This window comes from Myiozetetes cayanensis, unplaced genomic scaffold (genome assembly GCF_022539395.1).
Source record: "Myiozetetes cayanensis isolate MyiCay16 unplaced genomic scaffold, myiCay2020 scf27, whole genome shotgun sequence".
NCBI lineage: Eukaryota > Metazoa > Chordata > Aves > Passeriformes > Tyrannidae > Myiozetetes > Myiozetetes cayanensis.
In genome coordinates this window covers 374,589-389,780 of record NW_026087488.1, presented here as the reverse complement: position 1 = coordinate 389,780, position 15,192 = coordinate 374,589, and the positions used below count along the sequence as shown (strand labels likewise).

The 15,192-nt window shown below is 48.2% G+C and overlaps 1 protein-coding gene across 6 annotated transcripts in view; it reads left to right on the top strand.

The window, feature by feature from the left end:
* The window catches only part of RAP1GAP2 (RAP1 GTPase activating protein 2), a 57,050-nt gene extending 50,405 nt beyond the window's left edge, over positions 1-6,645 (top strand). For 3 of the 6 annotated variants that reach the window (XM_050321740.1, XM_050321746.1, XM_050321744.1), the window contains 5 exons: positions 65-182; positions 711-837; positions 2,008-2,087; positions 2,269-2,304; positions 2,810-6,645. In XM_050321740.1, the coding sequence (XP_050177697.1) occupies positions 65-182; positions 711-837; positions 2,008-2,087; positions 2,269-2,277 (334 nt within the window). In that variant the 3' untranslated portion in view covers positions 2,278-2,304; positions 2,810-6,645. The remainder of the gene's footprint in view (positions 1-64; positions 183-710; positions 838-2,007; positions 2,088-2,268; positions 2,305-2,809) is intronic. The other 3 variants (XM_050321741.1, XM_050321745.1, XM_050321743.1) reach the window with 2 other exon arrangements.
* The last annotated feature ends 8,547 nt before the right edge of the window (positions 6,646-15,192 follow it).

Genomic DNA, 15,192 nt, shown 5'->3' with positions numbered 1-15,192 from the left:
GTCCAAGGGACGTGCTTCCCTAGTGACAGCCTTGCGCCCTTCCCTCCGTTCCGCCTCTCCCCAGGCCATTTATCAAGCTGAAAGAGAACGGGCGGTCGAACATCTCCCGTTCCTCCTCCAGCACCAGCAGCTTCAGCAGCACGGCGGGGGAGAGCGAGACCCTGGAGGAGTATGACAGCGTGGTAGGCACCAAACCCACCCCATGATGCACGTGTCCCTCGGCTCCCTGCTGCCCCCTGACCCCTGGGGGGTCTCTGTGGGGGGAAGTGTCTGCTAGGCCCCCCTTCCCTAGCACTGGAGGGGCTTAATCCCATCTCTGGGTGTGGGGGGAGGGCTGGGGTGCCTGGTGGGACATCAGGGTGTAATGGCTGCCCCAACCCCAGAAGTGTTTAAGGCCAGGCTGGGCAGGGCTTGGAGCAACCTGGTCTAGTGGAAGGTGTTCTTGCCTGTGGCAGGGAGGATGTGACCAGATGGTCTTTGAGGTCCCTTCCAACCCAAACTATTCTGTGATTCTGTGACACCTCAGTGAACCTTGGCGTGCCCTGGGCACTGCTCAGCGTGCCCAGGCTGGGAGGTTGCTCCATCAGGACAAGCTTTCCCACCAGCGGCTGGTGGCAGGTCTCCAATGAACAGGGGTGCAGTGAAGCATCAGCAGGGTGTGGGGGAAAGAGCTGGCTGCAGAAAAAGTCATTTCCCATCTCTCTGAGCAGGGAAGCCAGCCCTCCACTGCATCACCCTTCAAGCAGGACGTGTTTGTCTACAGTGCTTCATCTGGCAGTGAGAGCCCCAGCGCGGGAGCCATGGCCACCCCTGTCATCATGAGCAGGAGCCCCACAGGTGGGTTGCAGGAGGGCTGGTAGGAACCACTGCCTCTGACTCTTCCCCTGGAGCCCCTGGAACCCCAGCTTCCTGTGGTGGTGGGTTGGAACGGGGTCCATGGCTCTGGGATGGAGAAGCCTCCTCCCAGCCTTGCTCAGGTGCCAGGGTGAAGCAGCAGCCACACTCACCCTGGCAGGACGGGCATCCACAGGGTGCAGGGCAGCTTCCATCCTGACAGGGCTGTTCTGGAGAGATTGTCCCATGTGCTCTAGTTCTGTATTTCTGTGGGGAACTATTTCCCTCTCAATTAGAGCACAGAGGTGGCTCTTACCGTGGCTTTGTTCCCTCCATGTCCCCTGACAGGCATGTGCAGTAGTCGTGGAAACTCGCTGTCTCCAGGGGCTGAGCCATGACTCACAATTATTTAATCAACAAGCTGCTTCCCGTGGTCTTGGCTCCGTTTCCCTCCTGCCAACCTGCTCACCAACTCCATCCATTTCAGTCGGACAATTTGCACAATGAGGTGCAATTCAGCAGCAGGAATGGCCCTTTGCCAGTGCATTCTGTGATTATGGTGTGGTGAGCTGGGTGATGGCCATAGTTGCCCTTCACCTGCAGATACCCATGGCTCTGACTCCTTGAACCACAGAGAGCCTACCACAAGGCACCACCATTCACACGGAAAAACATTATCAGCTGAGGAGCTGTTTGTGAAACAAATACAGCCCAACGGCTCCGTAACTGGGAGTGTTGTTGGCAAAGCGAGGCTGCAGAGCATAGGCAGGCTTTTCATGTCTCAGCACCCCACAGGTCCTTCTCCTTGTTTTCATTGGTAATTTTCTGAACTCTTAAATCAGACCCTTTGAATGTTTAAATTGTTTATTTTGTATTTTTACTGCCAAGAACATGAAAATCCACCCATACATTAAACGGATCAGTCATTCCTTGTAGCCTTTTCAGTGGCATTTCCAGGAGGAAGACTGTGAAATATAATTAAGCCTCAATTTGTTCCATCACAAACATTTAATGTACAGTTTTTGCCAAACATTCAGCCAAGACAGACTAAACATTGGTAGCACTCCTGGTAGTCTATTGAAGTGCCTGGCTGGGTGAGTGCAGCCAGCACTATAGCAAATGTTTTTGTTCACAGTTTATTATTTTTGTTCCTTGTTTTTTCTCTCCCGCCAGCAGATCTAAAGAACAGAAACTCTCCAAGGTCCAACTTGAAGTTTCGCTTTGACAAGCTCAGCCACAGCAGCTCCAACACGGTAGGGGCCAGGGCTCTTGCTGGTGGGACGCTGTGTGGGCACGTCCTCCCTGCCTGGCATGGGGAGTCTGGGCTCTGGGAGAGGCTGTGGGGCCCATGAGGGATTGAAAGGGAGGGAAGGGATTTTGTGATTTCTTGCCCCTTCATTTACAACCCACACCGTGTTCTGTTCTTTCACATAGAGCCACTAGCAGGAGGAAGTAATGAACTTGTCACAGGTGAGTGTTGATATTGTGATGTTGTGCAAAAAGGCTCATCTCTGCAGGGAGGACAGGGTTTTCTGCACTGTCCTCTGGGCACAGGGGGTGGAAAAACAGAGCAGGTCCTTACTATTCCAAAGCCCCGAGGGGAACAGCACATTCACAAGGTGGATTTCGTGGGCAGAGGTGAAGGGAATGCAGCAGGAGTCACCTGGGCTCCTTCTCTGCCATGAAATCAGGGGCGTCATTAGGAAGTCTCAAGTTGAGAAGAGCCCATAGAATTTGAAATGAGAGGAATTTCCATTTCTGAAAGCATGGGTCTCAAAAAGCCAGGATTTTCACCCTATCACAGAGTTTCCTTCTTCCCCAGCTTGGGAGTGGCAGGTCACCTGGTGCTTCAGGGATGGGCACTGCCCTGGCTTTGGCTCCCTTCCTGGGACGGGTGCTGCACAGCCATCACCGCAGGGGTGGGAATATTCTCCTTCCAGAGTCTCTGACACTTCTATCCTTTTCTTCTTTGCAGAGAATTTTTGTTTCAACAAAGGGAAAACTCTTCAACACCCCATGAGACCACATGTGCCCCAGCTGTGGGCAGTGAGGTGCCCACACCTGCCTCCCACCTGTCCGCTACGCGGGAAGGAGCTCTCACCTTGCCACAGTCCTGCCCTGACAGGGACCAGCCACCTTCCCACCCGGTGTACCCCTGTCTAGCACATGCCCTGTGCCCCCAGCTCTGCATGCAGGAGGGGATGTGTCTTTAACTTAATGTGTGGCCAGGGCCATGACCCCTCCAGGTGCTGTGCTGGGTCACCCTTTGGGCACCTGCATGTGCTGTGGCTGGTGGGCACCGTCCATTCCCCCTCCCTGGGCTGTCTGCCAGCTCTTCTTGGGCAGAGGGGGCAGCAGGACAGACCCCCATGCAGTTCAGTTTCCTCCATGCTATATTTGCAGTTATCAGTGGGGAAGCAGGTTTTATATTTGTTTTTTGAGGGGTAGGGGGTCAGGGCAAAGTGAGTTAGTGGCCCCAGGGCAGTTGGCTTTCTGGCATCATTTTCTGTCTCTCCTCTCTGGGGGCAACAGGATAAAATGTCCCCCCACCACACGGTTTGCAGTGTCTCTCCAGCCACCCCCAGCTGTCTCACCCCAGTTCCTACCCACACCCCAAAACTCTTAGGGCAGAGGCAGCCCCTTACTCCACACTTACTCAGTTTCTTGCACGAGAGGTGGGTGAGCAAACTGGCCCAGGCAGCGGAGCTGGGGGCCAAGACCAGTTCATTCTCCCTTGTCAGCTTTGGCCTCCCTGCTTTGTCCCTACCTGACACTGAGCACAGGCCTGGAAAAGGTGACCCAAAACTAAAGCTGTGGTGTACCTGAGTACTAAAACTGGAACCAGAGAGAATTTGCCCAGTAGGCTCTGCTTTGCCCTGTGGCTTGGATCACCAGGCAAGCAAATGCATAAAACGCCAGTGATTTGGGTGGCATTAGGCTGCTCCAGCCCTTGGAGAGTCTATCCTGCTGCTTTTGAGTGAATTGTTATTCTGAAATATAAGGATTATGGATTCTGCAAGGTGTGTTTCCTGTAATGCCCTTTCCCAAAAAATACCTCTCTAAACATGCCAAGAAATCCTTTTGCTCTTTTTTATGGAACTTCTTCTGAAGTTTTCTGTAGCCTGTTCACGAATTTTACATTGCTCATGGACTGCCCTTACTCATTTTCTGGAAGACAGGCCATGATGCTGCAGAGATGCTCCCCTGCCCCCCTCAGCCTGTGACCTTTGGAAAACCCCATGAAATCAGGTTCTTAGTCTCAAGTGAACATAGTTCTTAGAATTTGTGATTCCTGCTGAAAACAGGACTTTGAGTGCCAAAGTCACCTACACACAGCCAGTGCTCCAAGAGCAACAAAGTACCCGACAGTCTGTGTCAGGAGGCGGGGGCAGAATTGTGCTCCTGGAGCAGCCCAGGGCAGCTGCCATGGCTGTGGCTGCTCCTGTTCCCCTCTCTCTGGGGCAAGTGCTTGTAGGATCCAACCATCACATCCCCTCCTCCCCATCACCTCCCCAGGCCAGAGAGGAGCCAAGCCAAGCTGAACCGGCTCTGCTTACCCCAGCTCTACAGGGAGATGCTTTCCAACAGCCTTACAATCCGGTTCATATGGGTGCTCCCCTTGTGCTGGAACTGATCCTTGTGGAAAGGCCGTAGCCCTGATGGGACATGAACCAGGTTAAAGAAGGAGAACATGTGAAAAGGCAGGGAGCTGTTTAACTGGCACTAAGCGCTGTGTAGAAGTAGTAAATATGAGTAACCCCCGTGGGGATGCTCCCTCCTGCTCGCAGCCAGTTGCATTTCAATACAGTTTAAAGCTTGAGTTTCCTTTGGAAGAGAAGTGTGTGGTGTGTTCAGCCCAGGCCGTAGCTGTAGGTGCCTCAGGATCACACACTTTGCTGTTCAGTACTTGTCTGATGATGCTTTAGTAACACTTTCAAACCCATCCCCAGTTCTTTTAGAAGCTTTGGTCTGGTTTCCTGAAGCTGCACAGTGAAACGCTGACTGATGCAATGACTTGCTCCGAGGGTCTGCTCTGGGTTTGCTTTTTCCTCGGAGAAGTCGCTCGGCTCTGTAGACGTCATTCCTGTGGGTGTTGATCTCCGTGAGATCTTTCAGCAGACGATTCAGTGGCTACTGTCAGTTCGTTTGTCATTCTTGGTTATTTTGTTGGTGTGTTTTTTTTCACTTGAAACTGTGACTTTCCTTTCTGACCTAGATTGATTTGGGAATGGGACTAACAGGCAGGACATTGTGAAGCCTTAGGGAGAGGTGCAGTGTATTGGACTTGTCTCTTCCATGCCAGCCCGCTGGCATGAGGTTTGCCAGCAGCTCCTATGGGATCTGGGACATTTTCAGCAGCACACACTCCTCACCATAGGCTGTAAAGCCTGCTGTACCTCCTTACCAGCAGCTGGGCTTTGGACAGACCAGGCTTTGGCATGGTTCCTGCCTGTGCTGGCCCACGCCTTCCAGCCTGGAATGTCCCAGATTGTCCTGTGGTTCTGGGGTCTGAGCAGCGGTTTGTTACACCCCGGGGACTTTTGCACTCCCAGCAGTGGGTAAAGATGTTCCTGTATATATTTTGCAAAATGTTTTGTGCTTATAAGTGACACATACACATCTATACATATATAAAAGGGATTTATATATATATATACATACATATATATATATATAAAGAACGGATCCTTAACTGACACTAGAATTACTGCGCAGTGCATTTTCCTTTCTGATCCCACTGTTTCCTTGCACACAACTTCTGCCACACTTGGAAGTGACTTTGCAGAGGGAGCAGAAGGGGCTCAGAAGCATGTTGGGGGATGATGGGAGAGCTCTCACTGTGTGGGGATGTCTCCCCTGTCACAGGGTCTGTTCCCCTTCCCACTGGAGTTTCAGTCCCCCACTTGCTCCTGCTGTACCTGGGCTGCTACCTGGCTCAGACCAGCTCCTGGGCTCGGTGAGAGGCAGCAGTAGGTTAGGTGCACGTCCACAGCTCCAGCACTGGTGCCACCAGCTCCAAGTCCTCATGCAGAGCAGGGGGGGACCCTCTCCCCTCCACCAGCATCACCTGCATCAGCCCTGGAGCTTGTGTGCAGCTAAGGGTTGGCAGTAAGCTGCCACTCTGGCTCGGCTTCTATTCAGGAGAGCACTTGGCATGCACCTGCATCCTCCTGAAACCTCACTGAGCCAAGCACAGGGTGCACACCTAAGCACAACACAGAAGTGCTTTTTCCTGGGTGAAGTGGGGGAACCTAAGCACAAACTGAGTTTCTTTCTGGAGATTTGAGGGTATGGCAGGTGAAGGGGCCAAGATATGTCTGCCATGAATGGGCTGTACCCAGGGCTGTGATCTCTTGGCTGTGAGAGGTGCAGCTCCCAAAACCAGGGCAGAGCCCAGCACCTCTGCGGGTCCCACCTGCACTCTCACTGCTCTGCTGATGCTGCTCCAGCCTCTCCCCGAGCTGGCCAGGGGCTGCCCCCAGCCCCCCAGCATGCTTTCATCGCCTTCAGTGAATGTAGCACTGCGTACGTCCTGCGAAGAGAAATGCTGGATTTGTATAAGAGAATGTGAAGAAAGTTTATAGAGTGAAAATAAATCTTGAAGAAATGTATCTGATAAAGTTTATTTTTGATGTAGAGAGGCGGTGCTTTGTAGTTCCTGGTGACCTATGTCTGTTGTAAATAATGTATATTTAATTTATTGCTATAGTAGCAGATTGTTATGTATAAAACTAAAGGTTCAAAAATGTATATTTTGTTGCTTAAATGTGTCTTTGCAAAATTCACAATAAATAACATATTTTGTGTCCACATGTGTATTCCATGTGTGTGTCTATACAGTGACAGTTTTAGAGGAACTCTTTGAGAACATTCCTATGAAAAGCAGGTGAGGTCATGGAGCAGGGCCGAGCTGTGGCCAGTGGGAGCCTGGCAGAGCTCACATGAAGTCAGACGCTGAGGCAGCGGAAGCAGAGGAGCATCGGAGCACAGGGAGGTGTAAATAGGGACATCTGTGCTGGTGCTCCCCAGACTAGAACTCAAGCAGCAGAGGAGGAGCAGGGCTACTCTTTTGCAAACATGCAGCCATTTAACCGAGGGAACTGTTCTGTTTGAATTGAAATTAAGTGCCCCATAAGGCTCCATATAAACCAGTCCCTGTCAGCAGCCTGCCCATGTGATGAAGAATATAAACAGGCAGCAATTCCATCTGTCTAAGCCAACAGAGCTTACCTCAGGCCATCAGGTTCTGACAGCGCCACTGTCTCTGGACATCCCCAGGGGTTAACAAGGAAATTGGATTTTCTCTCTCCAGTTCCTCAGGCTCCTTTAAAATCTCCCTAATTTCCCAGCTTTCTTCCTCCCAGGGCACTAAGAAAAGAGCTGTACCTGTTTGGAGGTGGTATGTCTGGCACATCATCGTGGACCTGCTTCTGCTGCACCCCATCCCGAGGGACATGCCTGTGGTCAGGGAAGGGTTCTGCTGAGGGAAGGCTGGTTACACTGCAAGGCTCCACTCAAGTCTGTCTCAATCACTAAACCAAAGCAAATACAGCTTTCCATGCTCCTGTCCGAGCACTTCCTGTCAGTCTTATAATGCAATCCCAGACCCACAACATTCCCTGCTCCTTGCACTGGGACTCTCTGTCACAGCCAAAGAAGCCACTGGCACAAAGCATGAGTGGGTTCCTTCATCATATCTCATTCATCTCATCTCAATCTCATCTCTGTGTCCCTGGGGGTTCCTAAGCCCCCCTAGCCCTACAGTCACTGCCTCCAACTCTTACTGCAATATTAGGTTTAATGAGACAGCATTTGGGTTGCCCAGAGAAGCAGTGGATGATCCATCCCTGGAAAGATTGGAGGGGGGCTCTGAGCAACCTGATCTGGTTGAAGATATCCCTGCCCATGGCAAGTGGTTGGAGTGGGTGATCTTTAAAGGGCTTTTCCAGCCCAAACCATTCTGTGATTCCATGATTTCCTTCCCACCACACTGACAGTTGCTTTGGAAATCATTGCAAATCTAAAAGTTGTGGGAAAAACAGGGGACTGGCTACATGTGTCCTCAACCCTGGGAAGTGCTAAAGATCATCCCAAGGCTCTGGAGGGCAAAAGGAAGTCAGCCAAGTGGCCCAATTAATCTGCTGCCAAGGGCTATAAAAGGCACCTGGGCACCCCAGTGAGGTTGGGTAGGAGGATCCTGGGGAGGACTGGCCTTTGCTTGGCATTCAGGCTGGGTTCTGTCACCCCAGTAAAGTGGTAAGTGATCTCTTTTTTTTTTTTTTTTTTTTTTTTTTAATGGGACCTTATGTAAAAGGCTACTGTGGGAGAATCTGAGCAGATTGGTGGGTATAGCACAGCAAATATGGCCTGTCTGGTACAACAGGCAGTAGTTACATGGGGCAAAGGTACTGACAGGTCCTCATGTTCAGAGCATGATCAACCATGAGAGGTTTAAAAAGTTTGGCCTCAAAATTAAATAGTGTAAGACAATGTTGACAGATAAACAAGCAGTTTAGATGTATGATTTAAAGGATTTAACAGAAATCTTTTCTAGACCTGGCAGGTGGGCAATTTGGGAATTAATGATTAAGTATTCCAGCCAGAACTTGGAAAGTTTCCCAAAGAATCTGGAATCTAAAATTTGGTGGGAGGGAGACTCAAATTCTTTAGACAACTGGAAAACAATTCCAGTCAGGCCTCTCAGCCAGAATGGCTTCACTTACATTTAAACAAACTATGTGTTGTGGAAACAACCATCTAAATCCAGGTTTTAGAAGATTTGGGGATAGTAATTGAGTTAATTGTTTGCTTCTGTAGTGGAGATGGACTAAATTGTTAAATCATGTGCTTGAGAGCACTCTGCTGCTGTGATGGTTACTCATTAGGTGAAACACAAACCCGAACTGCAGACCCTGGTCCTGAGAGGTCACAGAACACTGTCTGGTCCCAGTTTGGGATTATGTTATGATTTCTTGTATCTTAGCTGGGGAACCTGCTTCAGCTCAGCACTAGAGGAGTTAAGACACTTGTCATAATTTATTCCAGCAGTAGCTGCAATTATAATCTACTGTGTACACAATTTTACAACTCAGCCTTATTCCACATAGTTTTGAACTTTAGATGCTCCAATCAGGATCCCAATTCTCTTAGGTCTGTCTACATCCAGACGCACACGATGAGTGGCACTTTGAAACTCTGCTGCTTTCCCTTTTATTACAAACTACAGAGGATCCAATCAAGCCTGAATCCAGGCTTAAGAGACAAATGTAAATAATCATTTCAGCATTTATCTACTAGAGGTTTATTCCTAGATTACATACTGAATTAAGATAGTTTATTTGCAAATGCCACTGCCTATAGACTCAAAGCAACTCTCCTACCTGGAAAGGATCTTTCTCTGGGCTTTACAAGACATTACCAGTTTGCTTGGAGTCTTTCATTCGCTTGGTTCCAGCGTTCCATAGCCCTAAGAACAAAGTCCCCCAACTGCTTCTACCAGTGAATTGCAGATGTGTACAGAGCCAGAGCTGGGGACATGGTGGCTGCTGCTTGTTACTCATCTTGCTTGGAGGCTGGAAATGATAGGAGGATGATTTTACTGCCTGAGCACCTTCTCTGCCTCCTGTAGGTACGCTCGCTCTGCAACGGACTGCTGGTCCTGATCACAGAAGAGAGTGATTTGCTCATTCACTGACAGGAGCATCTGCAGATGTGAAGACACCAACCCCAATTAAAAGTGGTTGCATGTTCTAAGGCTGTTCCGAATCATCTTCAGAGCTTATCAGATCTGGCAGGGCAGCCGTGAAACAGCTATTAGGGAAGCTGATAAGACCTTGTCTGTCTCTTTAATGAAAGTCTGGAGGAACCAGATAATCATGCTGAATACTGCTCAGTGGAAAACTTCCTGAATGTAATTTATCAAGTAATTTTCTAGGCAGTATAGGAGAGTAGAATGAAGAATGAAATCACAGAATGGTTTGGGTTGGGAGGGAAGTTTAAAGATCACCTACTCTACCCCCTGGGCATGGGCAGGGACACCTTCCACTAGACAAGGGTGCTGAAAGCCTTATCCAAACTGGCCTTGAACACTTCCAGGGATGGGGCACTGGGTATCTCTGCAAAGTTACTGGTGTGGATCCAGCTCTGACAATGGTTCTGTGCAGCTGAACCAACTTAAAGTACCCTATAAAAATCAGATTCAGGCTTAATATTTAAATTTGTGATTAGCAACAAGAAAATCCAATTTGTTTTTTTTTTAATGCCTGTGAACTCTCAATACAATATGAAAAAACTATTCACAGCAACTGTTTACCACAGTCATTTTTCTATACAATTGGATGCAGTGGAGTTTTCTAGGTTTAGGTGTACATTCCCATGGCCCAGTCAGGGCACAGTGGGCCCACATAAGTCTGGGACTAAAAATCTCTGGGAGAGCTTGGAATGACATAAAGAAGAATAACAGCACTCCCTGGTTGCATACTTTCGATATTTATAGCTAGACTTATGCTTCACCTTTTTTTTTTTTTTTTTTAATAATAATGGGTGCTTATTTCTCTCGTCTATTACATCCCATCCCAGAAGCTGCATGAATTTATGGCAAACACAGAGTGAGCTGATGTACTTTCTTTGTAAAATTAGCAGGTTTTGGCACTTGTGGGTGTCTCAAGCATACAACTCAGTGTGCTGCTAAGCTCCTGAAAATGTAATTTCTTCAGTGTTTAATTTCAGTAGTGTTTGAGCTCCCACGTGGGTGGGGAAGAATTTTCCAGTTTCATTCCTTGGAGCTACTGAACTCAGAGGTTTCCTTTTTTGTACAGAAGGTGGCACTGGAAATACAGGAATGAAGCATAATCCTCTGTTTGCCTTTACAAACAGGCTTGTGTCAGGGTAAGACCTTGTCAGAGGGTGTCTCACCTTCAGGAACAGGAAAATTCCCTCTTTATCAGTCACAAAGGTCCCGTTCTTCCTCTTTAGTTATCAGGTGACTAGCACTGACTTGAGAGGGAATTATTGATGTGCTGGGTGTGCTCTGGGTCCCAGCCCAACAGTGCTGTGGCTGGCAGGTCTGTGCAGTGTAGGGTTTGTCCAGGCTGTACCCACTGAGCTCTGAACAAGCCACAGATGCTGATGGAAGTTACCACAGAACATACTGAAAATGTGTGTGAGCCCCAGAGATGAAGTGGGGTCTGGGAATTGTCAGAGCCTGGAAGTTCAGGATAGCGAGACACAGTCTGAGAGCTGACAAGCACCATCTCCTTTCCAGTTCCTCTTGGTGCTATTGAGGAGGGAGCTGCTGGGTGGCTGCACTGGGATTAGTGGTGTGCTGGGTGCACTGGTGTCCCAGGCCAAGTGACCAAGAGGCATCTCCTCCTCACTGTGTGGATCCCTTGATGAAGGTTCATCTCAGAGCTGCCCCTCCAGCAAACATGCAGGACCTGAGGCCAGCTCACCACAAGCAGGGTGAGCTCTTGCAGCTGATGGAAGCTCTGTGGGTAGTAGGAGCGATGCAAACCGGAGGAAGGGGACGTGCCACAGACCTGGAGCCTCGGTGATGTGTAAGCTCTGCGGGAGCCACAGAGTGGCAGCATCACCTCAGTGGAGATACACTGGCTCAGAAAATAAAAGCTGAGCATGCCATGGAACATAGATTCTGAAGGTAACCTAAAAATAAATAAATGTATGTAGTTCTAGAAGCTTGGTGTTCACATGCTTGACTAAAATGGGAAAATTGTTTTTTTGCAGTGTTGGAGATGCAGCAGGACACCTCAAATTCATGCCCTGCAGCAGCCCTTGGGGACAAGAGCAACTGCTGTTGCTGTTCACCTGCAAAAGGTGCATTTGTGTTCATTGTGTTATTATTGTTTCTGTTACAACTTTACCAAATGCAACAATTGAAGAGAATTTTTGTCCTAATGAGAAGGAATTAATTAGGCTTGCCAGAAGTTCTTCCTGTGTTACTTCATGTCCCATCTCAGGTAGAGTTGGTCATGGCCCTGGCTGCTGGGATACATAGGGATGGTTACTGAATAGTTGTGAACTTCAATCATGCCAAGCACAGGTTTGGCCAAGGTTTGTGAGCTGGCTGAACAACTGTCAGTTCCCTCTCTTACAACTGGTGCTGCAGTCTTTAATTTCCAGGATGCTTCTGGCTCTATTTTGTGTGTTTGATAGGAGAGGAAAGTTTGGGAAGGAAAACTGTCCCTGTGCCTGCCTAATCCTGAGACCTGTAAGAAAAACTCCGTGGTTCTGTGAAGTGCTGTAAGACTGTGTTCTACCCACGATCCATCTCCCCTTGAATTCTTCCCCACAGTACACATTCTCCCTCAGCTTCCAATTTCCATCAAGTTCTTTCTGGGAAAGGTCCCCACACCTCCTGAACTGCTACAGAAACTTCTTCCTTTACCCTCTACCCTACTTCCCTTTTGTTACCTGAAGTCAGATGTTGGCTATGATTTGGAGTGTAGAAATGGCCACTTAGGGACACTCCAATCATGCCTCTTAACTGTCCAATAGAGACTGTGCTGCTTTGCTTTGCTTTGCTTCTCTGTCTGGATTTTGGATGCAGGAGTAGGAACTGGGTTATATCTGCTGTGCTCTGTTACCTCTCTGTTTGCTTTGCTTGAAGCCTTCCTGGAGGAATTGTTTATTAAACGAATTAAATGTATTGGGAATAACACACAATTGCTCATAATTCTTGTGTAAACTCAATTGTGTGTCACTGGCACCAGTGGGGATTTCCACCACATCACTCAAACAGTGCTGTGGCTGAAGAGAGTGCTCGGGCAGGTGGCTCTGCTGCTGAAGACAGGACCATATTCATCGACAAACAGAATTAATTTGTTGGGTTCTGTTTGCATGGATTTTGCAGGAGTAAAATCCCACTTGTTTTCCATTTCTGCACCATAAGAAGTGTATTGATTTTTCTTCACTTCTGATTGTTCACATTACTGGATTGCTTTTAAATAGCTGACAGAGATAATTTGTTTTCCTCCCCCAACATATTTTACAAGGTACCCTCCCTGTTTTATTTGTGTACTTTTGGGGGGGGTCCACAGTTACACATCACACTGATCACCTTCTGCAAACTGCAACCCAAGCAGGATGGGGGAAACTCTTTTCCCCGTGGGGTTTTTCCTCCTTCCTACCTTTTCTCTGGCAGCTTCAGCACCTGCATTTCACTTTCCTGACTTATAAGTTGGAGCTGAGGCTCAGAAAACCTCTGAGCCAAAGATCAGAACAGGCCAAAGAAATAACGTTGTCATAGATAAATCAGCAGAGTTGCAGGAGGTGCTGGTTAGTGACAAGACACTGAGAGTCACTGGTGTTTGTCATTGTAGGAGTGTGAATAAGGGGTGATGAGCTCACCAGGAGAGTAGGAAGCATCCTTCCAACCCGACAGACAAAAGAAATGAGGGAGTCTCTGGTCATCTCTTCAATGCAGAGTCCCCCAGGCTACCCCAGCACAACACATATCAGCACCTTTTTAAGGTGCAATACCTTTCCCAAACCCAGACCTGTCTGTGGCACAGAAGGAAGCTGTCTGAGGGCTGTGGAACAGGAGCAGACACCCAGTCTGATTTTGATTTGAAGCTTAGTGTTAGAGGAAACCCCAGCTGGCCCTCAGCAGAGGAGGAGTGTGTGTGGCTCAGTGGCAGTGCTGCTTTGAAGGGACTCACATATTGTACAGGGATGTTAGTTCATTTTTCTTTTTGCCCCCAGAGAGCAGAAAAGTGTAATTTTTTATGTTTGCAGACAATGATATTAGAGCCCAGGCCTCCTAAAACATGCAAGCTTTTCCTGCATGGAATTTATGTCTATCTCAGCAGAAGCTGCACATGTGGCACAAAGCTTTTGCCCAGAAAGGTTAGAAACATCTAGTCTGTTCAGCAAGACCATGACTGAGCTAGAAACACTTCTGATACCTCGGGCAAGAGATGGTGGGGAGTAGCTAAACCATGGACTTAATTCAAGACCGAATAAACTTCTGTTAGGTTTGTCTGGAGACTTACTTTATTTCCCTTTTGTGTTGAGTGTAGAACAGCAAATGTGATGGAAAAGGGTATTTATTTCTTATAGCTCTTTATGCTGGAAAAATAATGGGGCCTATTAGTGCTCCTGTTAAATGTTATTAATATTGATTGAAGTATCATTCCTACTATCAATCAGCACTATATGTAATAAGAATATACTGTGGGTGAATAGTGCCTTTCTTGTTGTTGCTCTGTGTGAGGAAAACCTGCGTGGTCGTGGGTATTGGAGCTCGTGCTGGGCTCGTTCCTGCAGTGAGGGCTGAAGCACTCACATCCTTCACACCTGCAAACTTGCAGCACAGACAAAAATCAACACCTGCATTTCATTGGTCTGTTTATGCCTTAGGTATAGCTCTAGGCTAAAGGATATTTTAAAATGGGATTTACATGTGAAATCCTTGGCTGCCAGGGCATTTACAATAGGCATGAGAGGCAGAACAAAACACAGCAGAGAGCTTGTCACAAATTTGGAGTGAGGAGTGTGCTAATGAGGAATCACAAAATGACAGCAGGAGGGTCTGTCAGCTGCTTGGGTATTTGTAGACTTGTATGAATTAAAATATTTTCTTCTGAGGGCTAGTAACATGTCTTCCCCAGAGAGAAAGACAGCAGCTTGGAGACTCTGGTCCTCCTATTTGTTGTTATCAGATCTCTTCCTGTCAATCTAAATGAAGCATCTAGACCTGTTTCACAGCACATCTTCACTTGGGAATGTGGATGGAGTTTGGAATGGTCCCACACACTCCACACGCTTTGTTTTTAGGCCATTTGCCAATGGACAGATTCAATTTAGTTCAACAACACGATATTAGAAGGCACTCATATAAAATTAATGGCTAATGCAGCATTTCTCAAGAAGAAAGAGTGTGACTGTACCATGTTTTATCCTATCAATACTCACCTGACACTGCTGCCCACCTGCCTTCAGGGGATGTGAGCTGCTGCCACCCCAGAGCCACAGAAAAGGATCCACCTTGGGTGCTCTCCTCCCCCAGGTGCAGCTCTTACCCAGAAGGGCCCTCTTTAGTTTCACCTCCATTTAGGCACTTGAGTTTCTATGAACCTGAAACAGTCAGGAACAATGGCATAGAGATGAGACACAGCAGCAGTAACCATGCTGTGCTGGAGCCTGTCACCAAGGGCTGGTATGAACCTTGGTGTGCCCTTAGCCCAGGTCCAGAGGTCTGGCTCTAGATGTTCAGCTGTGTTTTTGTCATCAGATGCTGAGTTTGGGGCAGTGATGAGGTAATGTCTGATGAGGCTGCATCTGGTCTCCCAAGTGCAGCTGTGGTTTCTCAGCAGCTTGAGGTCCAGGCTCTGTGTGGAG